At 39.4% G+C, this 25,000-nt stretch overlaps 4 protein-coding genes across 4 annotated transcripts in view; all 4 read left to right on the top strand.

Moving 5' to 3' along the window:
* The window catches only part of LOC140923509 (uncharacterized), a 4,126-nt gene extending 1,319 nt beyond the window's left edge, over nt 1–2,807 (top strand). Inside the window, exons 2-3 of the mRNA XM_073373591.1 lie at nt 1–865; nt 2,547–2,807. The exon at nt 1–865 is cut by the window's left edge and continues 340 nt beyond it. Of these exons, the coding sequence (XP_073229692.1) occupies nt 1–839 (839 nt within the window). The 3' untranslated portion in view covers nt 840–865; nt 2,547–2,807. The remainder of the gene's footprint in view (nt 866–2,546) is intronic.
* LOC140923059 (uncharacterized) overlaps nt 1–16,127 on the top strand; it is a 17,676-nt gene extending 1,549 nt beyond the window's left edge. Inside the window, exons 2-10 of the mRNA XM_073373117.1 lie at nt 5,383–5,542; nt 6,062–6,204; nt 7,614–7,731; nt 9,128–9,186; nt 9,895–10,011; nt 11,845–11,931; nt 12,802–12,871; nt 14,424–14,510; nt 15,094–16,127. Coding sequence (XP_073229218.1) covers nt 5,383–5,542; nt 6,062–6,204; nt 7,614–7,731; nt 9,128–9,186; nt 9,895–10,011; nt 11,845–11,931; nt 12,802–12,871; nt 14,424–14,510; nt 15,094–15,194 — 942 coding nt within the window. The 3' untranslated portion in view covers nt 15,195–16,127. The remainder of the gene's footprint in view (nt 1–5,382; nt 5,543–6,061; nt 6,205–7,613; nt 7,732–9,127; nt 9,187–9,894; nt 10,012–11,844; nt 11,932–12,801; nt 12,872–14,423; nt 14,511–15,093) is intronic.
* A 656-nt stretch (nt 16,128–16,783) lies between these two features.
* LOC140922472 (uncharacterized) lies at nt 16,784–20,732 on the top strand. Its single transcript, XM_073372455.1, has 3 exons — nt 16,784–17,772; nt 18,378–18,474; nt 18,998–20,732. Exons 1-3 carry the CDS (start codon nt 16,820–16,822, stop codon nt 20,261–20,263), a joined length of 2,316 nt encoding a protein of 771 aa, XP_073228556.1. The 5' UTR covers nt 16,784–16,819; the 3' UTR covers nt 20,264–20,732.
* A 2,090-nt stretch (nt 20,733–22,822) lies between these two features.
* Nucleotides 22,823–25,000, top strand: part of LOC140923183 (L-threonine ammonia-lyase-like) — a 6,229-nt gene continuing 4,051 nt past the window's right edge. The window contains exons 1-3 of the mRNA XM_073373261.1: nt 22,823–22,985; nt 24,023–24,219; nt 24,568–24,698. Coding sequence (XP_073229362.1) covers nt 22,823–22,985; nt 24,023–24,219; nt 24,568–24,698 — 491 coding nt within the window. The remainder of the gene's footprint in view (nt 22,986–24,022; nt 24,220–24,567; nt 24,699–25,000) is intronic.

The raw sequence follows: 25,000 nt of genomic DNA, 5'->3' as shown, positions 1-25,000 counted from the left end.
CGAGAAGCTCCACGAGCGCCTCCGACCAGTCAACTGACTGCGAGAAACTCTATGACTCTGTGTTAAACAACAACAGTGATGAGTCAGAGCAAAACACCACTCGTAGTGGTGATGAGGATGATTTCCTCTCGGAACTCGTAAAAGAATACGAGTCTGACGATATCGTGGGCGAAAGTCTCGAAAATGAGAAACTAGCCAAGCTAGTTGACAAAATGTTCCGCTGCAAACTAAGCGAGAAAAATCTCAAAGACCGGCTTGAGAGGCAGGAGAGACCGGCTAATTGTACTACAGCCAAGCCTCCCAAGGTAAACCCGGGCATTTGGCGTCGACTGAGAGAGCCTACTAAGAAGAGGGATTTACAATTTTTCAAAATACAACAAGCCCTCACAAAAGGCATCCTGCCAGTTGTCCGAATCACGGACAAGCTTATGCAGGCAAAATCGCTTAATGCTGATGAATGCCAAGACCTAAAGAAACAGGGGCTGGAGGCCATGTCCCTCCTCACTCATGCCTCTTATGAAATAAACATGCAGCGCCGTCTTCTACTGAGACCAGATATTAGGAGGGAATACTCAGCTCTCTGCTCCTCCCAATTGCCATTTACAGATTTTCTCTTTGGAGATGATCTACAAAAGCATTTGAAAGATATTGGCGATCAAAACAAAATTGGGGCCAAGATCACCCCTAATTATAAAGGGCATCGCCCTTCTCCAGGAAGACCTGGCAATAACAGCTATAATGGCTATAAGCAGTCAAAAAACTGGAGAGGCGACAACTTCAAACCTTGGAAATCCAAGAACAATGCCAACCGGGACAAGACAACCCGGACAAGCCAATAGAACACTTGCTGCCAGCTACTAGCACAGTAAGTATATGTTCGCCTCTTTGTACCAATGTATATATTGCTGGAAACATAGCTAAGCATTTCAGTGCTTGGCAGACGCTCACGTCTGACCCCTACATTTTACGCATCGTTAAGGGTTACCAACTAGAGTTTTGCAACCCTCCTTGCCAGGCGCTCACCCCTAGAGCTGTCAAACTTTCTTGTAAAGAGACAGATATTGCTACTACTGAAATTAACAAGCTTTTAACTAAAGGGGTCATTAGGAAAGCTACTCATGTTCCTGGTGAATTTATCTCAACAATTTTCACCAGGCCCAAAAAAGATGGGTCTCATCGTCTTATTTTGAACTTGAAAAAGCTAAATGAGCATATTGAGTACCATCACTTCAAGATGGATTCACTGTCTAACGCACTTCAACTTATGAAGCCTAATTGTTGGATGGCTGTCTTAGACCTAAAAGACGCATACTACTCTGTTCCTATTAGGACTGAGGACAGAAAATACCTTCGTTTCGAGCACGAAGGCCAACTTTATGAATTTGTTTGCCTTCCTAATGGCCTCTCTAGTGCACCCAGAATTTTTACCAAATTGTTAAAACCTGCCCTTGCCAAATTAAGGGAGGATGGGGTGCTTCTAGTAATTTACATTGATGACATTATACTTTTTGCCGATGACCCCAGACATTGGTCATATTTATACAAAGGGCTATTACATTGTTGCAGTCTCTGGGATTCACTATCCATTCTGATAAATCCCAACTTGTCCCATCCCAGAGAGTCAATTTCCTGGGTTTCATTTTAGACTCGGTTGTGATGACAGTCTCTATGAAATCGGACAAGGCTGATAAAGCGAAATCAGCCATTTTACAGCTCCTCAGAACAGAGCAGCCTCTTATTAGAGAGGTTGCATCTGTAGTTGGGCAAATGGTGTCATGTTTTCCTGGAGTCAAATATGGCCCACTGTATTACCGTGCTCTTGAAAATGACAAAACTGATGCTTTAAAGACGAATGGGTGGAACTTAGATGACAGAATGCTCATCTCTGATATAGCTAAGAAAGACATGTCTTGGTGGCTTTCAAATATTGACAATGATCCATGCCCTGTCCGGCCTATGAAATACAAATTAACCCTTAAATGTGATAGCTCTCTAGAAGGATGGGGAAGTGTTATTGAAAATTCTTCCCTTGCCGCAAATGGGCGATGGTCCCACAGTGAGAGTATGTGCCACATAAACTATTTGGAGATAAAAGCAGTCCTGTTTGACCTTCAGTCCTTGTGCTCAGACTTAACAAACTGTAACATCAAAGTATTGTCTGATAACCAAACTGCGGCTTCCTACTTGAGAAATATGGGTGGCACTCACTCTCGGGACTGTAATGAGATTGCAAGAGAAACTCTTATGTGGTGCAAAGACAGGGGCATATCCTTAGCTGTCACCCATTTACCTGGAAAACTTAATGTTGAAGCTGACCTAGCAAGTAGACATTTTCATGATGACACGGAATGGTCATTAGACACTCATGTTTATAACAGCTTAATTACTAAATGGGGTAATCCTGAGATTGATCTTTTTGCATCACGGTTGAATGCAAAACTGCCCTGCTATGCAGCATGGAAACCTGACCCATGTGCCCATTTTATTGATGCCTTTACACTTGACTGGTCTGTGTTTAAACTTGTTTACTGCTTCCCACCTTTCAGTGTTATTGGGAAAGTACTTCAGAAGATAATATTCTCCGAGACAACAGCAATCCTAGTTCTCCCCGACTGGCCAACACAGTTTTGGTACCCACGAGTAATGTCAATGCTAGTGGCGCCTCTACACCGAATAAAGCTGCAGAAGTCAACCCTGACCCTTCCCCACGATGTCAAGAACGTCCATCCCCTCTACCCCAAGCTCCGACTGATTGGCTGTCTTGTGTCAGGAAATCCCTCCAGCTGCAAGGAATAACTGGTGAAACTTTGAACATTATTATTGATTCTTGGAGAGAAAGTACCCAGAAGCAATACAGATCCACCATATCAGCTTGGATAAATTACTGTAAAGAACAGAAGATCAGTATTACAACACCTTCATTACCACAACTGTTGAACTTTCTCACTCTTCAGTCCAAAAAGCTTAGCTACAGTGCTCTAGGGACCACTAGAAGTGCTCTTTCCTCCTTCATCAATATTGATGGCTTCAAAGTAGGAGAACACCCTATTATTTCACGTTTTATGTCGGGTGCTTTCAACAGGAAACCAACTTTCCCCAGATATGTGGAAACATGGAACCCCCAAATTGTTCTCAGCCACCTCAAGGGTTATCCTGACACCAAGGAAATGTCTCTGAAGCAATTGACTTTGAAACTGACTATGATTTTGGCCTTAGTTACTGCACAACGAACACAGACTCTTAAGTTGCTGTCAATCAATGACATGCAATCTAAAGATGGAGAATATGTTTTTCAAATTACTTCCATTCTAAAGCAAACAAGTGCTCATGGTGGCCGGCAAAGACACCTGCCACCTATTGTGTTGAAGAAATATGACCATGATAAAACTCTTTGCGTTTTTACATTGTTACAAGAGTATCTTATTAGAACTTCTAACTTAAGGGGTTCATGTTCTCAACTCCTGATTTGCCACTGCAAGCCTCATGGGCCTGCTTCTAAAGACACTATTTCTAGGTGGCTCAAACAAGTTATGCTTGACGCTGGAATTAATACTTCTGTTTTTAAGCCTCACTCCACCAGAAGTGCAGCCACTTCTACTGCAAAGTCAGCTGATGTTCCTCTAGATGAAATTATGACCACAGCTGGCTGGCGTTCAAGCTCTGTGTTTGCTGTTTATTATAACAAACCACTGTTAAATGATAGTTCCTTTGCCAACAGTGTACTGGGAAAGAATTAGTGCCTTGGTAATAAATGCCATGCTTACGTTTCCTTATCTGGAATGTGTATTCTTTCTTTTTTTTTTGAGAGCCCTATAGAGCTCTAAAATCTCATGTGATCTCAGAATGTATGCAAATGTGAGGTAGAATTGAATAATTAAACGAGACTTACCTGTAAGTTGAAGTTTGATTGAGATTCTACCGTAGCATTTGCAGAAATGAAGAGATCACATCCCTCCCTTCCCCTCCCCCTGTTCATATCATCCTATGGTGTTGCATACACCATATATTTACTATTCATCTATGGGGTGGTCTACAGGACTCCTCAAAAAAAAAAAAACAATATGCTTTCAAGACTGAGCTCAAAGTCACGTGACTTGCTATCTCATGTGATCTCTTCATTTCTGCAAATGCTACGGTAGAATCTCAATCAAACTTCAACTTACAGGTAAGTCTCGTTTAATTATTCAATTATATATGGGGACCAGGCAATACAACCTGCAGAAAATTCACAACAGTACCCCTCATGGGTTTTTCCTTCAAGTAGCAGTTGCATGCATAAACAATACTTAGGTGGGCTGCAAGGGAGACACATGAAAGGGGAGAAGTGAATTTATCTCTCGCTAAATTGAGTAAATGCTGTTAAACAATAGTGTACTGTAGTAATGTGAAAACAAAATGAGACTTTAAAATATAGTCTTCAATTATGCCTGTGTCACTTTCTTGGTAACAGTAATGCAACCCAAAGGGAGCACTGTAGATGTTTTGGAAGTGGCAAAGCCATGAGGGAAATTCCCACTTGCCATGTTTCTTTTGAGTTTTGAATGCTGCACACATGCATGTATTGTCTCTTTGGTTGAAAGAGACATAAAGACATAATTATGTTTGGGGACAAGGCAGTACAACCCTTCTAAAAGTTCACTTGAGTTATCAGGGAGGGAGGTGTATACATGCACTAGTCCCAGGATGTCCAATTATGTCAACAGCTTCTCATTGCCTAGCAGTACCAGCTTATGCAGTGCTTGAGTCATCCACTTGATATTGTATGGTACCTGACCATGTGCCAAGGTCCCACCACAGGCAAACCTTCCAAACTGTTTGATCATTATGCCATGAGTGACATGTGATCCCATACATTTACTGTATTTTGTAGTTCCCACTCTCGGCTTGATTCAAGTGATCGGTAGAAATGCTTCATAAAACACAGAATTTTGCACCTTTTTATTCCAATATTGATATAATGTAACAAAAATGAATAATGATAACTTGCCACATGTTTCGTAAGTGTGGTTTTCTGCGCTTTTTTGGTGTTTTAGTTGCTTGAAACGGGCAGTCGGGATCATGATATCTCAAACAGTTCGGATCATGGTCTGCCTGTGCACTACTTGGAGAGCATATTTTAAAAACTAAAGGGACAGTGCCTAGAAAGTTAGGCCCAACTGACTCCTTAAATAAACTGTTAGATTTTTCTTTCCATATTACCTTGTAACACCCGGTGAAATAAAGACTGAATATTATTTAGCCTATCTCAAAGATCACTATAATAATATTATTATGAAAATAATAAATAATTATAAATTGTTTTATTCCTTACACCTTTTTGGTTTATAAAGGTCAAGCACTGCTATTGCCAGTGTTTTATCTCAATCTTTTCTTCTTTTTTAGTTGAAAACCTTTGCTGGCCTGGAAGCTGTGGAGTGGACCTTTCTTACTATTTCAATAATAAATGTGCTAGTTGCAATTGGTATAACAATAGACAGGCTTGTAGAGCTGCACAAAGACACACCAGACTACACCTTTGCAATCATTCTCTTTATTAATATAGGTATGTTCTAAGTGTAGATTACAGGGCATGACAAATCTCAGGGGTGGATGGGGGATTTTGTGATAGAGAGGGCCTAGAGATATAGTATACAGTGCCAATATGCATCAGGACTGCGAACGGTGCACTTTTCTGGGGAGTTTTGTGCGCATGCTCCTCCCGGAAAATTTTTCAGATTGAAGTTCTCTGAGATGCAGTCTACTGTATTCTAGACGCTTAAATTTTGCAAATGCCTGGATTCCATATTGAACTTGTAATGCGGAAATATTTGAGAAAAAAAATTCCCGGACAAAAGGGGGTACCGGGGCCCTCTGGGCCCACCCCTAAATCTGCCCTTGAATCTTATTGTGTTTGTTTCAATAGGCATATCCCAGGGTAATGGAATGAAGATCGATGGTGATCTAATTTCACATGTGCAGATAACACGTTTTGGTACGAAAGCCCCCCTGGTATTACATTGGTCTTTAATATAATAATAAGCATAGCTTTCTGAATGATTCTATTTTCTTTCTCTTTTGGCAGGATTCTGTTTGTTTTATGCGGTTCATGGTGTTCTGAGGGAGAGAGAATTTGAGTTGTATGTGTACATTGTGGGAATTGTGGTGCTTTTGATCTACATTATCATAGATCTCATAGTTAATCAAAAAAGAACTACTTTAAAATGGGTAAGTCTATCTGTAAATTTTTGCAGTACTCAACACATGAAATCTCTTTCTTATTGTTACCTTGAACTTTTTTTTAGTTATAAGCAGTTTGATCAATGAGGGCTGGAACTCATTTTTAATTTGCTAAACTCAGATACTGTGTGGCACGAAATTTTTGCAGATTCTAACTTTAACGATTTTTGCAATTTTTCCAGCGATCCGCAAAAATAACATTCTCTAACTTAAATTTGCTACACAAAGTAAAACAAAAATCTTATCAACGCTGGGTACTGGGTACTTCCTGAAAATCGCAAAAATTAATTCCCAATAAGAAAAAACAATCGTTTCTAAATCACAAAAACTAGTTCCCACGAAACCCCCAAAATTGCCAATCCACAAAATAAACTCTCGCAAATTTTTAGTTTCGGGTGTTAGGCTAGGGATAGAGAGTAATATAGGAATCAGTATTAGTTTTATAGTATGTAGGTTAAGGGTTTTGATTAGCATGGTTATAGGGGTCATCAGATAATGTTATAGGAGTTTACTTATATCTTGATTTTTCATGATGGTATGTCCGTTGGAAGTTACCTATTTCAATACAGATTGTTATAATTGCAAATAACAAATACTGGATGCAAACTATTATACTTTCTTTAAAATGATGCAGTTTGAGAGACCTCCATTCCTTACTTTAATTGCTATTGACCATTTATTCCAGGGGGGAGGGGGGTGGGGCAGTCAATGGAAGTCTTGGTAAAGCTGTGCTGCCAAGGCTTTCGAACCCTGACCCAGAGCTGTTTAAGAAAGACAAAAATTTTTCATTTTGCTACTCTGTTTAAGTCAAGTGACTTAATTTCATGATGGTGCAGCCCTGGTTTATTTTAATGTTTTGCACACAGAATTAAGTATTTGATGCAATGTTTTAAACAAACCCCATTGAATAATATTGAATAATACGGATAATAATAATAATAATAATAATAATAATAATAATAATAAAAATAATAATAATAATAATAAAAGGCCTCTGGTCCAAAAAGACTCCCTGTTCAAGTTGTAAATTTATAGTGAAATTTTATACCCTGTTTAAGATTCGAGACCCTGAAAATCATACCCTGTCTGCGGCACACACCCGTCTAGGCCAAATAAGGGTTTCCCCCCGAGCATTCTTTGGGATTAGGATGGGGTTGTGGTGAGTCACATGTCCATTCCCTTGCCTGTTAGAACTGTAGTAATGCAAGGCAGTGCAGTCCAAAAATCTTAAAAGGTTATGTTTGTTAAATGTAATCATGCAGTGTAGATGTCATTAAGTCTGTCCATTGCTCAGTGATTAAAGAACCATTAGCTTCTCAGTTGGTCATGATTCTAATTGCCTAAGACATCTTTCCCAATATCAAAAAATTTAATATTGCTGTTAAATATCTTAATAGATCAGGTTTGGTGCTATAATAGCTCTTGGCCCTCCAAACATATACTTTGCCATCAAAGTTGCCCAAGGGTTTGGATACTTGGCTTTCAAGACTGTTGGAGCAGCTGAGTCAATACACAGTAAGTGACGTGAGTGGTCCATCTAACATTAAGTGACACCTAGCAGCAGCTTTAAAGCAGTGCCAAGATCTTTATTCTTGACCCTTAATGGCCTCAGGAAATTCCTAGAAGTGCATTTCAAATTTTCCTCTCAACCTGATTGGCCAATTCTAACAATGGCTTTTCTAACAGGACAACCATGGCACATGCTCAAATCTTGGTACACAGTTGGTGCTGGTGCCCAGAGGGACTTAACCAGAGGTTTAGTTTTGTCGGTGGCGTAGCTAAAGTTTCGAATAGAAACACATTGTCCGGTGAAACATTATGCTTTCTTAAAAAAGTTTTGTCATCGATATTTAAATTTCATGCTTTGAGTAACTTATCGTTTTCTTACCAGCTGCTGATTTGCCAACAACAAACTTTCTTGGAATGTATTTCCTGGGTTCGTACAGGTCATGGAAAACCTAGCCTCCCATGCAGGCATTTTTAGGGGAGCTCGTTTTTCACCCCTTCCCACAAACGCCTGCTCAACCAAAAACAACGTTCCTTTCCCATTGTTTTATTTGCGTGGTAAGTGACCAATCAACAGTTTTGAAATAAAGTGTTGGAAGACTAAACATGACTAAAATGTGACCTTAGAGTTACCGTTTTCCTTCTTTTCTTTCCTTCGCTAAGGTCATGGAGTGCATGGAGTATTCTAAAATTGGACTAAATCTTACTTTTGCCGCTCTTATCTAACATTTACTAGAGGTCAGAAAGCTTTTCCCAGTGTTTCATGCAGATCGAGTAATAAAAAAATTATTATCAGATTACCCTGCGGTCAAGGTCAACTTTCCAGAATTTGGAAAGTACAATGTGATTGGCTAAGCTAGGAAAAGGAATGGTCTTCTTGGTTGAGCAGGCATTTGTGGGGAGGGATGAAAAACAAGCTCCCCTTAAAACGCCTGTGTGGGAGACTATAGAAAACCTGGAAAGTCATGGAATTGAAGCATTTCATTTTCCAGGCCTGGAAAGTCATGGAATTTAATAGTCGGTCCTTAAAAGTCATGGAAAATTAAAGTTTTGTTTTATAGATTAGTTACAGCCAATGATCATGACAAGGCAAGGACAATGTAAGATAGAGAGAAGTGACTGAACAGCGCGAACGGCACACATTTTGGTGGACACCAGAGTTTCTGTCTGTTGAACTGTTTAAGGTCCAAAAGTACCCTAACACAAGGAAAGTCCTAAAAAATTTTAAAGTGACGGCTAAACCTAAGGTCTTGGAAAACTTAAAAAGGACATGGAAAAAGTTATGGAAAGTCATGGAATGTAAAAAGCTCAAAAGAGTATGAACCCTGTGTAGGTGGCCCTGGTTACAGTAGTCGCACTGTAAGTATTTATTGTGTATTGATGTTGTTATTTGTCTGTATTACAGGGATGTATAGATATGCTGGAATGTTCTCATGTCTTATCAAATTTGACTTACAACTTGCAGTGAGTGTTCTTTTACTTTGATTCACTCCTTTACTCTAATAAATTTTCCATTATTTTGAAATAAGCAATGGGTAACCACACAAAACTGAGCAATAAGGGAAAATATTATTATCTGAAACATCTCACAGAACCAAACAAGGGATGGGTGTGGGTGGGGGTGGGGGCTGGGAGCTCCCACTTGAAATAGACAGGGATACTTGTCATCTTGCATAGCGTTGTAACTTGCTGATTTTGATCCCACTAATAGGGAGTTCCGGACAGAATGCCAATATTTTTTATCCATACAAGTATTCTTTAGGGTTGTGTGTTAAGAAATACTCCATAGTATTGTAACGGCTTATTGCAAGACGTAGTGTAGTGTGATGCTGCATGCTGCTTTCAAAATATGGGACTGCCATATTTGGGCTTGTCGAGAGCATGAGAGCGAATTGGACAAGTGTGTAGAGAGTGAAGCGGTCAGGATAAAAACAGTTGAAACTTGTCATTATCACAGTACGTTTTATTCGCTGAACCCACGGAGTGTAACAATAATGAAAAAAAAAGCCTTCTAAACTGTGTTTGTAGGTTTACTATAATCTTATCCATGACCAGATTGGTGCCTTTTAGAGGTTTAATATGAATTTTCCGATGAACTTCCCCACCCTTTTCTTAAAATTCTGAGAGTTTTCCCCTTTCCCAGGCTTACAGTACCCTAAATTAAACCCACAGGTCAGCTTAGCTGTGTTTGTGATTATGAAGGTGAATGATTTACAAGTGGGAGATAAGATTACGGTTGGGATTGGCATTCCATTTCAGCTCTTTTGGAGTATACTTGGTTGGTGTGCTGTAAGTATTAAGGTTTCTTAATACAGTAGAACTCCAATAACTTGAACTCGCACAACTTGAACTGCCCTCTAACTTGAACTAAGTCCGATTTCCTTTGGATTTCACTGTACTTTTCAGTCATTTTACTCGATTAACTCAAACTTGGATAACTGGAATTTGCAACTAACTTGAACTAAACAATTAAAACTTCCTAATCATTAAACTTGCACTGCACTATACACTGAAGTGCTGAAAATCAGTAACTATCAGTTTTTAGTGTGGCGAATTGAATTTTGCAATTGACCCCGATAACTCAAACCCTAGCTAACTCAAACTGTTTTTCATTTCCATTCAGAGTTCGAGTTATTGGGGTTCTACTGTATCAATTTACAATGAATGAGCTAGTGATTGACACTTTATTTCAGTAGTGTGCATTTTATATTTTTATTACAATCATTGACTGTAGTCTCCCTTGTGGTCCTCTAAATATAATAAGAATAATGACTTACAATCCCAGGGGCCTTGAGTCTAAGTCGTGTCATGACCTCCATGACTGCTAGTTGGACATTGGTAGTCCTGAATGCCAATTCTCGGCTGGGTATGTGAAAAAGCCTACTGGTTTGCCTGTTGCATCCTGCCAGGTGGGATTCTTAACCATGTTATGTTTCATTTGAATTCAACTCTTTGTTTAATTATCCCTGGAAAGCCCCATTGGGGGGGAGGATGGTGAATTATTTAAATGTTTTCAAGTGTTTACATTTTTTAGAAATATAATTAATAGTAAACGCATCGACAATAGATGGGTGTGGGGAAGGTGCCTGAAGAAGCGGAAGGGGGCTGCAAACGATCTTAGAGGGTAACCATGACAAACCTGAGAGCGGCACCCACCAGGCACCGTCACACTGAGAACCTGAGTGGAGAGAGGTGCAGATACTTACCAAAACAGTGTCCAGAGAGGACGGAGGGTTGTGAGCAAAAAACAACTATAACTACTGCATGCAAGAGCAACATGAGCAAAATGATTGACTCCTGCAAAAGCACTGTAAAATCACTAAGGCCCTGCTAAACCCTGAGACCGCCCAAAATACGATTAGTGAAGGAGACCGCTGGCCAGCATTGTCTCGCGTTTAACTTAGCCTAAATTACATTTAGCCACATTTAATTGTTAATGTTAAATATGGTTTAAATGCACAAATCATTCCCCTGGACTGTAATGGGTTTAGTTTCAGAAAAAAAGACAAGTAGAAACGGTCTGTATATGTTGGATATAGCTATTACATGTGAGCTTATAATTTGTAACACTTGCCTCCGGAAGAGCAATGGAAAGTTGTAGAGGTTCACGTACCCAGTGGTTGGAAAGCCCAACTTGATTATATACTAGTAAACAGGAAATGGAGGAACGGTGTCAAAGACTGCCAGGCATATGACTCTTTCAGTACAGTATACTCAGATCATAAAATTGTCTCAACTAAACTATGCCTCAATATGCGAGCCAATGGGAAGCCAACTGCCAAACATAGCAATTTTGACTTAAGGGAGGCTTATAATGTGGAGGTTAAGGATTGTTTTGAGGCCGTGTACGAGCTTGAGGAAAAACACACTCTGAACGATCTGTATACTCCAGACGTAGTTGTCATAGCCAACAGACAGAAATGGGAAAGACTTCTCAAATCAGTGCAGGTGCGCCCAAAATAGATAGATAGATGGAAATATGGTTTTTGTACCAGGAAAAAATACTGCTCAGTAGCTTTAATTTGAATGGTCACACTTTAGGATTTCATCCACAGAGTAAAAAATAAAAACTGCCTTACATACTGCATTTTTATTATGAATCTGCTTTGAATTAATTTTTAGATGAGAAGGGAGATGAAGATTCTTGTTTGGATATTTGCACCTTTGAGTCTTGTGGAACCTGTTTATCTTATCTACAAAATAGTTACGGTTAGTCTTGACATCAGAGTTCGAAAATATACTTCTGGGCCCAGTTGTTCGAAGGCCGATTAGCGCTTAACCTGGGGTTAAATTTAACCCAGGTTTCTTCTTCTTGTGTTCAAAAGCATTTTTGCGGATAATTTTCTCTGTTATGTTTAGAGCTTTCAATCATTAACTTGTGGACAAAAAGAATTAAAACTGAAATGCTTTTTAAACTTTCAAATTTGAATTCAAATCTCGCACTAACCCTGGGTTGTCTTAACCCAGCTTTAAACAACTCGGCCCTGGAAATATTCCCGAAAATATGTGGAATTTAATTATACGTGTATTTCTTCCTGGACAAGTTGGAAAACTCTCTCTTTCATCTGCTCATGGAAAACGACTGGATTTCCATTTTTTTCCCTTATAAATTAGTGTGGCATCTGACGTGGTGAGTGAAATACATCGGCTGTCATAGTTTTTTATTCAGTAAATAAACTTTTATTTTTTAAAGCTTTAAAAAGTGTTCTATGAGCGTTGAACTGTTTTAGTTCTGGTCAAAGCCACTGGAAATTAGAAGCAAACCTCTGGTCCTTTGCTTGCATGAACTCTGGGGACAGGGGTTTCTTAGTATTATGTGATATCTTGCTCTGTTTAACACCTCCGAGCGGTGCATTGATGGCCAAAGATTTTTTTTACTGAGTGATGGACAGCTCATTTGTTAAAAGGCATAATAGTAAATGTGGGTCCACATAATTATTAAGGAAGGAGAGAAATACAACTGAAAGTTTAATTTTATACTGTGGAACCTAGATAAAGATCTACGATTGATACCTAATATTCATTATTATATGCTGATTAAGTAATAATAATCATTGTTTCAATATTACTGTTCTGTAGATTGCACAGAAATGGGATCAGAATATTTCTGATGGAAAGGATGTCCTTGTTTATTCTTTTCTTGGTGCAGGTTTGCATATTTACTGATCAATTATTTAAAAAAGCTGAATAACAATAATATTAGTAACTCTTTACAGACAGAGAACATGCACTGAATTCGGTTATGAATATGTAAGTGTTTAATCATGCGAAAGTACTGCTTAGTAGCTATCATTTGAATGGTCACCTTGAGGGGTTCATCCACGGACTCAAAAGTTAGAACCACCTTGTACAGCATGATAAACAGTACCATTGGAAACACCAGAAGATTTTATTCTCAGACTCAAAAGTTGGAACCACCTTGTACAGCGCAGTAATCAGCACTATTGGAAAGTAGTGCACAGTAGCTTTTATTTTTGAGTGGTCAAAAATTAGAACCACCTTGTACGAGTAAGGCTCAGGGCTTGACGTTGCGACCCATGGGGTCGCCAATGCGACTAGATCTTATTCAGTGGCGACTAACTTTTCACGCCTGGTCGCCAGGCTGGCCCCCGAGATATTTGTGACCTTCTTTGGAAAAACGTACACTAACGATATCCTGTTAAGTAAAGTTAAGTAAAGTTAAAGTCAAACGTTAGGCGGACCAAACGTTAGCTGCTAAGAATCAACCGTTAGAGCGTTTAGGCAAACCGTTAGAGCGTTAGAAAAGCTTTAGCTATCCCTTAGTTTTATAACGGTTACGGAATACACAAATACGTAAAAATGAACTTTATAACAACGGCCATTGTAGGGGCTATGTAGCCTGTTTTGTAGAAGGTCTTCTCTTGTATTCAGGATTGACTTTCTGTAACTTATTGACGATTTTTTTGAGGCTCATTAAAAGACCTTTAGTACATTGTATTCTATTTTTTCTTGAAGATAATTTATGGCGACTAGAATACTTGTCCTGGTGACCAAAATTGAAAACGTAGAGGCCAGCTTGCCCCAAGATTCTTTTCTGACAGTCGAACCCTGAGGCTTAATAAACGGCATCATTGGAAAGTAATGTACAGTAGCTTTCATTTGAATGGTCACAAACTCCAAAGTTAGAACCACCTTGTACAGCGTAATTAACAGTTCCACGGGAAATACTGCTCAGTAGCTTTTATTAAGACAGCTGTGTAAACTGTAGCCTTACATAACAGGATTATCTACCGTATTTATTCGAATAAGCGCCTAACCTCGAATCACTGCCCACCTCGAATAAGCGCCCATCCTAAAGGCAGAAAAAGTTAATAAGCGCCCACTCCCTCCTCCTCCCAATCAAACTCAAATAAGCGCTCACCCCCACCCCACCCACTTAGTGGATAAATGCTAATAAGAGACTTCCCCCAGGACGGAGTTTTCTTCAGAGTATTTTACTGAAACCTTGCTTTGTTACTTCTTCGCGTTTTGTTATTAGCATTTATTGTTTTGTTGCAAACTGAGACATACTTCACTTGCTGAAAACGGTGAAAATTTGATAAGCGCCCAGCCTCGAATAAGCGCCCACTCTCAAGGTCCAGAAATTTAAAAAGCGCCCTGGGCGGTTAATCGAATAAATACGGTAAGTTAACTGATTAATGTCATGATCTGTATCACCAAAACACAGCGTTATGTTTCAGCTGCCCTGGCGTTTGTAGTACGAGTACTGGTTGGAATCTCCTTCTGGCTTGTTGTTCGTAACTTTGGGAAAGGATTGAAAGAAACTGGTTAGTAGCTGCTAGAAATCTAGTTGACACTACACAAACATTAGAGAGATTTGCACTCACGGTTACGCCAAACGGCAAACGTAAAGTTGTACCACGTGACCAAGTCTTCCCGTTAATTACCGTTTGATGTTAATTACTTCTACACAAAAATGAGTGGTTTCACGCCAGTGTTTCGTTGATAGACCTTTTCACCGATACGGCGGCCATATTGAATTAACTTTAACAAATATTATGGGATGCCCAGGGGGCATGACCACGATCAGATATACTCGCTCAGTATTTACGCGCGCTTTAAAGTTTTCCTAGAAAAAGATTGTAACGGGAAAAACGATTGTTGTGCCGTGTTTGGATGTAAGAATGATTGCCTTTTTCCCCAGAAAAATACAGCTAATTTTTCTTTTTCACCCGAAAAGCGCGTGTTAATACTGAGCGAGTGCCCCCCTGGGCATCCCATAATACTTCTTAAATCAAATTAATTCAATATGGCCGCCGTATCGGTAAAAAGGTCTATTACTCGAACAAGAGTGCCTTAAACTCTCTGTGCTGGAGTACCAAATATGACTTTCTTTCCATTCTATTTCAGTGTTTAACCTTCCCGTGACAGGAGACGAGCCTCCGATCTTTCCAAGGAAAAGAAACACTGCTAAATGTTGTGGAGTAGTGTGCTGTGGCCCTTTAGGTTAAAAACCAGAATAAATAAATTAAAAGATAAGAAATAAATTCTGGTTGCTTTGGTCTAACAAGATATGCATTTCACCAACCGCGGTGCCAAGAAAGAAAAAAGTTGAAAACAAGGCTGACAAGTTACTGCAAACTTTTATCATTTCAGCACAATTTTATTGTGCTGTTAAAGTATGTTTTGAATATACTTAGGTAGAGTTCAAGCAAAGTCTTCCCCAAGTTGTAACTGACGCGAAATTTTGCTTTTAACTCTCTTCAGTTTTCAGTGTGCAATGTAATATCTATAGTTGATTAGCCTTGGACGAAAGTGGTTTAAAAAGCACTTTTGCTTTTTTGTTGAAAATCGAAAACTGCTAGTTGGGCATCTTCAAGATAATCGGTAACAAAGTAAAGAGGAAAAGCTTCATAGTGTTGCTTTTTAAAAAAACTAATTTATTAGGAAAGAAAGCATTTGATATAAGGTGCAGAGTTTAGATTCTCTGGTTAAGTGTCCTCCCTGAGCAAGATATTAGCTCTTAATTTTAAAGAAAAGAATAACAGGATGGCGCGTTGAATTTTCTTGTCCTAGAGAGGAGCGAATAGCTAAAATGGCGTAGTTTTTTTGTATCTGTTTTGCTAAAAACGCAATTTTGTCGTTAGAAAGTTCGATACAACACCTTAGCCGTGAAGATGAATTATTTATTTTCCGACTACTTATGTATACTGTTTTATATAATGTGTTTTCCACTAATATAATTTTTTCATTTTTTTTTTCATTTTGGAAAGCATAAAGATACAAATGAAAATATAACCAATAGAGAATTTTGTAGTATAGAAAATGATATTTAAAAAAATGTATATCAATGGACAATAAAAAAGTATGTCTCGCTCATCCTATGGGTGTGCATAAATATACAGAGCAAAATACAAATTAAAAGGCTGGAAGGAAAAAATATAGATATTTGAAGAATTTTTGAAGGCTTGTTTATTGAGTGAAAGTCATTGTTACATTTGGTTCAGACAATTTCACTTTTGAATTGGGGTTATGGTGGGGCAATTTTTTGTTTCAAGGTTATTTATCTTGATACTTTTTTGGAGCGATTAACTCCCGTACTTGCCCGTACTAGGCCTATGTCAAGGATCGTTTGCTTCACTCGTTCCACTGTCCCCGAGGAAAATAGGGGGCGTATTCGTAGTCTTACAATCACCGATTATTCTTCATTTTTTAAAAATTTTAGTATCGAGAGTAAATTCAGAAAGGCTTACAAGAGCAGACCGTTTAGCAAATGGATGCTTGACAGAGAGATAAATGAACCTGACCTGTCACCCTGTAAATAAAATGATCAGTTAGCTTACGATTGTGGTCTACAAGAGGCTACGCAAGCCTTCCGTAGGAAAATTTAATCATCATACACATGTTCCGGTAAATTAAGGCGTAGCAGAAATCCTGGCGAGTTTCTGGGTGTAGAGCCAAGTTCTAAGTTTAGGCTAAATTTGGTTACCCCAGTATTGGGTTACCAGTGACTCGAGAAAGAAAGATGGAGCAGGAGTCTGGGTACAAAACTGGCGGACATTTTGAAAAGTTAGTTGTATTATTCAACATCGTAGCAAACCGTTTGATTATTGTTTGTAGATGAGATGATTTGAAAATGGCCATGGAAAACTACTGCAGTGACAGTGGTGTTTCAAAGGAACGAGCGAAAGAGCTGTTGACAAGCGAGGAGGTCGAGTGGCTTAAAATCGCGGTGAAAAGCTTTTCGAAGACAAAATCGATGGAAACGTTCTGTTCGAATCTTTTAAAGATCATAAGTTCGTCTTCTTCGAGGGTTGATCATGACATTCTCGCTAAAGTTAGGCAATGCCTTCCTAAAAATCAAAGAAGCAAGTTCACCCGTTATTGTAATGAGCTGCTTAAGACGGAGGCCTTGCGAGGTCAAAGAAGAGATTTGGCGAGGAACGGAAGCATCGGAGAAGCTAACGAATTCAAAAGAGGCAGAGGTTTGGAGAACTTTGCACCGAATTTTCAAGGTAGCCCAGCTAAGAGGAAAAAGCAAGATAAGTTAAGACCGTTGAAGAATAAGATTGAGAAGAAAGAGTCAAAAATCGACCGAGCTTCTGCTGATTGTGCCAAAGACAGAAAACAATCAAAAATTACTTCAAAGGCGCAACGAAAAAAATTGGATTCACCTTCAAGATCGGGTAACAAGATTATTGTCCTTGAAAGAAATTCTTTGAAACAAGGTTTTGGATTCAGGATACGCGGTGGAAATTCTCGTGAGCCATCAATAACCGTCGCGGAAGTAAAACAAGGCTCTATTGCTGACCAACAAGGATTAAATTATAGGGATAAGATTGTTAGCGTAAACGAGAAACGTTGCGGGAAAAACGGTATGAACATGTATGAGCTTATTCGAAAAATCAAGGCCTCAAAGGTTCTCCAGATACGAATTACTCCTGTGCAAAATTTCTGCGAAGACGTCCGTAGAGCTGAAGATGTTGGTGAAGCAAATGGAAGAGAAAGAAGGAAGCAAGAAGATGAGCTGTTGTCAACTGTTACTGTTTTTCCGGGGGAAGATGGATGGCTTGGGTGCTGTATCAGGGGGTATGTGTACCAGTTTAATAAAATATCACCATCCCCTCCCCTCTTAACCTTTGGGAATTAGCTGGTTCTCTGACTTTTAGGTAGCTTATTAAACTGTGTGTAGCCACAACCATGTCCATAGGGCTTTTCCCACCCCTCTTAATTTCTATCTGTGGGAAAAAATATCTGTAACATATTTTTAATTTATTCATGAAAGAACACAAAGTCTAACCATAAAGATGAGGCCCTGCCAGAGGTGGGGGTCCCATGTCTGCCGTCTAAATTTTAAAACTTCTCGTGTCGGTGTTTATAAATGCTTGTCGCTTCTTGTCGGCTTTGCCGTCACTGTCGCAATTTGGCCGAGGGAGTTTGTCTCTTGTCGCGATTTCATTTTATGCTACTTTTTGGGCCACGTCGCTTGTCGGAATTTACCCTGGCAGGGCCTCACAGATACTCTATTCAGCAGCACATACTCCCGTCTAGGCCAAATAAGGGAGTGCCCCCTACTGCCTAGGAGTACTCCACTCCATGCTTCCAGATGATCATATGCTTAATGGTTTTAATATTCAGAGGTTTTTTTAAGCCAGTGACATGTTCTGAACATGATTTTTTATTTTATTTTCTAGTGGCACTGATTATGCCTGTGATGTACATGTTATCTCTGTTGATGCTGGATCCCCAGCAGAGATGGCTGGCATAAAGCCAGGAGCTACGATAGTCAAGGTGAGTATTTCCCAATGCTGTAATTTTTAGTCTTACAGGTACAGATCCATTCCAATTTCCAATGTTTTAATAAGATTGCCTGCTGAAAGATAGCCAATATCCTACCTGAATCCCCAGCAAAAATAAATAAGATAATTATGATAAATGAAATAGAAGTTTAAAATAGATTAGACTCCAGCCCTGCTGTTATAGAATCCCATGCACTTGCCTAGTCCCTGTATGACATCTTCTGAGGCCTTTTTGATCACCCAGAATAATGAGGCCTAGCGACAAGCCTAGACTCTCAGCATGAAGGACACTAGCTTGTGGTCCCAAGAAAGACTGCAACTCTGGTAGTTAATTTTACAGGGTTCAAGTCAGATTTGTTCTGTTTGTTCTTTTTTAAAAATTAAATAAGTGGATGAAACAAAGCCTGAGGGAAAATGTATATAATGTGAAATGAGATTGAAAGACGGTCTCATGGATTCACCCACTTATTAAAACCACTTTAATATAATGGTTCTTTTCTCTTGAATTTTCACAGATAAATGGCCTCAGCACCAAGGATTTGACACATGTTCAAGTTGTGAGACTTGTCATAACATCCGGACTTTCTGTGCAATTTTCCTTGATGTGTGGTCGTAAACAAAGATCATCAGGACAGCAAGCCACTAATGTCCAACCAACACCCCTCAGAACTTACTGTACAAGGCCACATGAAGCCACTCCTCCACAGAGTCCATCTATTGAACGGTTCCGTCCTCCTGGGTACCCACAGCGAAGCCATGGGGTGGCTGAATCACCTTCACAGCTCCCTATGCATGTGTTGACCTTGGATTGTTTACCCCCTCCTCCCTACACCCCTGAAGTGCCATCTAGGCACAGGGTATTAGCGAGAGGGAAAGTGGAACCAGGAACCCCAGTGGGATGTCGTGAAGAACTACAGCACACCCACTGCAATCAGGAAGTACAAGACACCATTTTTCAAGAAGAAGAAAGTCCCTCTATAGGACAACAGCAACAACCACAGGGTACCCACAGCAGTCAAGATTCACAGCATGCCAGTAACAGAGATGAGGGAAAACCTGAACGACAACAGTTACAGAGCTCCTCTTCTGTACAAAAACCAGTGGTCACCATGGAAATTATTGATTGTGAAGATATTAACACTGATGATGCAGACATGTTTCAGGATGTTGGCCAGATGGGAGAACATGATTCACATTCAAGTATTGTGCAACAAAGAAACAAACCAGAAACTGTCATTGAAGAAACTCAAGATAACACTTCGCCTTCTTCTTCAAGCCAGCCCACAGCTAGTAGTAATGGCAGAGAATGTCTTCTAAGTCATATTCAACAGTTTAGTCAGGCAAATCTCAGGAGTTTAGGAGATTGTCCACAAATAAATGCTTCAAAAAATATGTCATATTCATCAGATGATTGTTTGCCTCCAGCTACAAACCAGCTCTCTCCTCCACAAGAAAACAGCAGAGAATCTTTTCTTAGCCAAATAAGACAATTCAACAAAGAAAAACTAAGAAAATTATCTGGATGTCCAGGACAGGCTATTCCTTGTCAGCTTCAGGGTAATCCCAGTGCAAAAGAAGGCCTGCCTAAAGATCTCCTACAGTCAGTAGAAACTGAAAAAGATAGCATGCAAGTTAATGATGTCCAAGAGTGTGTAGATGCTGACAGTCTTTTTGCTGCACTTGCTCAAGTGATGCATAGCAGAGCAAAAGTACTGCAGGATACTTTAAGCAGCATAGAGGAATATGATAGTGATTCAAGTGATGGCGAATGGGAACTTTGATTAATGACTTGAACAGTATGTGCACTTGTTTGTCTCAGAGCCTCTAGTCTGTAAACAGCTGCCCCCTCCCATCAAACAAAATCTTCCTGATTTTGTTTGAGGGAAAGGGGCGGCTGTAAATCAGGACTGTTAGCAACTTGAAATGAAAAGTGGATAATATGAAAGGTCTGTTAATGGTTGGGGGAAATCCCAATATGAATGGATAAGGATGCTTGTCAGACTTTAATATTTTTATTACCAGTTTGAAAAATATGCTATTAATCAAAAGAAAGCTAAGTTTTGCATCTATTATGTACTGAGAATAAGGTTGAGTCTGTCAGGTAGCTAAAGTAATATTATTAGAGACCTTAAGATGCACGGTTTCCTTATACGGGTATGCATGGGTAAATTACCTGTGCACATAGCTCTAGAGGAGGATTGCCTTTTACCATGGAGAAATAGCTTGGCCTCTGGGAAGAATGGTGATGGCATTATACAGTGCTCGACTTTCAGAAAAAAATCTTGGGGCCAGCCGGCCCCCAAGTTTTCGTTTTTGGTCGCCAGAACAAGTATTCTAGTCGCCAAAAATTATATTTAAGAATTAATGGAATACAATAAACTTAGCATCTTTTACTTAGCCTTAACAGAAAAAGAATGCTTTAGAATTCCTTTTGAACTTTCTTTCAAACGGCTTTCAATTACCAGCCGGTGCCCGCACTCAAGAGTAAATTTCCTCAAACAGTTATTCAAGCTTAAGGTTCAGGTGATGGAATACACATTTAGATAAACAAACTTTAGGAATCACAAAAAACTTCTTTGGGTTATTAAAGAACAAAATCTGCAAACATTTGGTTTGCGTGCCATGTATTTGCACGTTCAGAAATGAATATCGGTGAAACTTGATCTACTTTGTTGCCTAGCAAGTGATCGAATTAAGTCTCCAAAAAGCAGAAACGTCGCTAATGTTTTCGGGAAAAGAAGTTGATTTCGCGAGAAGTCTGTTCGACAAACAGCATGGCTTCAACGGTACTTAAATAGAAGTCAATAAAATACGGCAGAGCTTTTATTTGGGTCGTCACGCTCAACAGAAATTTGCATAAAGGTGTTTACTAGAAGCTCGAGAAATAGGCGCCGTTCGTAATCTGCTATCGAGTACGCAATCGAGATACATGTTCGTCATAAAGAAATTGTTTTTTAATCGATGCGCTAAAAGTCATTCCCGGAGAAACACGGGACGACCTGTTGAGAATTGCGACCGATTTACCCGACAGTCGACAAGACTTCCGTCGAATTCATCACTAGTGATTGTCACAATCCTCTTTCAAGTAATAGTCAAACGTTAGACGGACCAACTTTTATATCACAAGAACAATCTGTTAGCGTGTTAGAAGAAATCGTGAAAGCGTTTAGACAAATCGTTAGAGGGTTTGAACAAACCATTAGAGCGTTTGGGCAAAACGTTGCCCTGGGTTCCAGATAATATTTCTTTCTTATCGATACTAATGGTGCGCGGCGAAGCCGCGTCAACGACGCGCGAAGCGCCGAGGAGAAAAAATGACTTATCAAACCGTAAGCACGGTTTGTTTCATATTAGGTATTTTGAGAACGGACCCCTGAAGCCAGGGTAGCAAAACGTTAGAGCGTCAGAAAAACCGTTAGTTATCCGTTAGTATTGTAAAGGATAACAGATTATCATTAGTGTACGTTTTCCCAAAGAAGAAAGTCACCTATCTTGGGGGCCAGGTTGGCGACCAGGTGTGAAAGTTTAGTCGCCACTGAGTAAAAGCTGGTCGCATTGGCGACCCCACAGGTCGCAACGTCGAGCCCTGTTATATCTGGGAAATCATGGTTGTCTTTTACAACTACATGGCAAGCATACTTACCCATATCTAATCTGTAAAGAGAAACAGTGTATTATTGATAAAATATTTTCAGTGAAGTACAAAACCTTGGACCAAAATTAATATATTTATCAATAATTATTCAACAATTATTGTTGAAATAAGTTGTGTAAATTGCGTGTAAAATTATTTAATGCTAGTGTGAAACGTAAACATTTTATTTTTGAGGTATTTTAAGAAGGTGAATCGGGTCTGTGTTTTAACACAGTTTGATATAACTTATTTTGCATATTTCGGTCATGTTACTGTACGTGCTGTGCAATAAAAAAGGCTAAGTAAAACATCTGGCTCATCTTTTTATATCATGGAAATGTTAGCTTGCGTAGCAGGTGCTTGGAAGTAGTGGGCGAAAGAGAGAATGGGTGCGTGTGAGGTAGACACGCGTGTCTACTTCTCGCGCGCCCGTTTTTTCTAATGCCCACTACTTCTAAGCGCCTGCTACGCAAGCTATGGAAATGTGTAGGGCTTTCGTTTTGTAATTTTGGGTGTAAATTTCTTTATCACACTTTGCAAAATATTTTTTTATATAAATGCCACAGCACATCTTAATCAGAAAAAGTACAGGTTTGTAGTCCAGTTCAGTCTAGTCCAATCCAATCCACTCCATTGCGTTTTATTGGGTGAGCTGTGCATCTATCCTGTGCTAGTACCATTCTCCCGCCTCCGGTTACTACCCATCATGGCCGCTCTCGTTTCATTGCAAGACATTGAAAATGCCATTGAAATAATCAAAAAAAGTCCTATGGTTTACAGGACCCCACTTTTACAAAATGTGCAAAACATGTTTGGTTTTGGGGACCAATTTAAGCTGCATTTGAAGATGGAAAACATGCAGAATACAGGTATAATTTATTACTTAAACACAGTATAAAACATCGAGTGAAATTTACCGATGTTGATAAGCTATAAAACCACTGATTATCTTGGTAAGTGTAATGGTTTGTGTCGACATTTAGAAGGACTTCGAATTTCCTGATGTAACTCGAACTGTAATTCTCAAGAGATGAATGTTAAAACAAGGTTCCATCTTTCTACACCAAGGACTCAGTCTGAATACCTGAATTAATTGTAGAAAGTCCCTCTTAGGGTGGGGGTTGGGTTACGTACGGTATGTCTCTAGTATGAATTTCAAATACGATGGTTTTGCGTTTTCAGGAGTAGGTCATGTCTCTCTCTGTATAATATTTAACGTACCATAATTATTTCCTCAAAAAATAGCAGGGGCAATTATTTTTCCCTTCGCCCCAACAGGGGGCGATTAATCGAGGGAGGCGATTATTTCAAATATTGCTCACTGGAAGTCGTACCCTAAATATTGTTTTTGTTCTATTATCCCATTATATCAAAAAATAATCACATCAAATAAACTGAACATGGGCTTATGGTGTTCCAAGATTAGATTAATTTTCATTTCCAATATCCTTGTAGGCTCGATTACCAGCCAGACCGGACCCGGGAGACGGCGGAAATCGAGCCTAATATCCTTGGCGTCAAAGCTTGAATTGTTACCGATCAGTTTTTGCCCGATCAGACTCCACTTCATTTTCAGCCTCCAGAGTTACATACCGCTATATATGGGTATCCCTGCAAGAGGGTGAGGGCAATTATTCGAGGGAGGCGATTATTTTAAATATTTCTATCAAAGGGGGGTGATAATTCAAGGCTCAAGGGAGGCACTTAATCAAGGGATGGCTATTATTCAAGGAGATATGGTATCTATCCTTTTCATCTAGTCTTATGTCGCCCTTAACCAGATGAATTTTTTTTGTTACTGGTAAGTGGGCCAATAACTGGGTGGTGGCTTGTAAGTAGGGGGGAGGGGGACAGGGCTTATAAGGGGAAGTTTAGCTGGTGGCTTATAAAGCTTTTATTGTGTTAGGTTCATTTAAAGCCCGTGGCATTGTCAACCAGTTTGCCCACATCCCTGCGGAAATCATTAGCAGCAAGAGAAACCTTGTCTCCATCTCAGCTGGGAATTATGGCAAGGCGTTTGCTATTGCTACAAAGAAACAGAACTTACCAGCGACATTGTGTATGCCAGAGACAGCACCTGTTAACAGAGTAACTCTAATTGAGGTATTTCTTTACTTTTCTCAACTTTCCAAAGGCAAATTAACTGTCTCTTAATTGATATATCTTATGATATTATAACTTAATCACATGCAACTTGAACCTACAAGAAACCTACAATAAATATTGACCCAAGTTGTACCTTAGAAATCTACAGTCCCAAGACATTTGCATAAGGTTTGATTTGCATTAATATACAGTCAACAACTTGTGTCATTTATAGGCATAATTATTGTCAACATATTGCATGCAATAAAGCCGTGGATAGTGATCTATAATTATGCCGCTTACTTTATCTTACGGCTAACCTGAAATAATTATATTCTTTTCTAACAATTCAAAGCTGATTTACAGAGTCTTGGTGTGACTGTGGAAAGAATGCCATCATGCAATTTACAAGCTGCTGTTGATCGCCATGTCAGTGATGATGGCATGTATTTCCTTCACTCCTTTGATGACCTTAATCTTATCGCAGGCTATGGAAGGTAACACATTATTTCTGGCAATAAAATGAGGGAGGGAGGGGTGGGTGGTTGGGTGAGCTTTTGATGGGTATGTGACTTTGTGCCACATGCCTCCCAGAACCTCGATCAGCCCAATATTATAGTTATAAACTTTGCATAATAGAATTCTTATAATCAAGGCTGAGCTCTTACAGTGCCTGCACACATGTCCAATCCTCTTGACCAGATTCCAGTGAACAAAACCTGCCTGGTGGCCTCTAGCGCATAACTTTTGCTTACAGTCTTTTTTTAAAGATATGAATCATACACTCGGCATCATACCG

Source organism: Porites lutea, chromosome 13 (assembly GCF_958299795.1).
Source record: "Porites lutea chromosome 13, jaPorLute2.1, whole genome shotgun sequence".
In the NCBI taxonomy this organism is placed as follows: domain Eukaryota; kingdom Metazoa; phylum Cnidaria; class Anthozoa; order Scleractinia; family Poritidae; genus Porites; species Porites lutea.
The sequence above is the reverse complement of the archived record's forward strand: the minus strand, read 5'-3'. Positions and strand labels throughout refer to the sequence as shown.

Excerpts from the sequence above, each read along its gene's own strand:
- LOC140922472 (XM_073372455.1), top strand. The coding sequence starts at position 16,820 with ATGGCCATGGAAAACTACTGCAGTGACAGTGGTGTTTCAAAGGAACGA. Across the intron at positions 17,773-18,377 it reads CTTGGGTGCTGTATCAGGGG|TGGCACTGATTATGCCTGTG; the intron begins GTATGTGTACCA and ends TTTATTTTCTAG. Across the intron at positions 18,475-18,997 it reads CAGGAGCTACGATAGTCAAG|ATAAATGGCCTCAGCACCAA; the intron begins GTGAGTATTTCC and ends GAATTTTCACAG.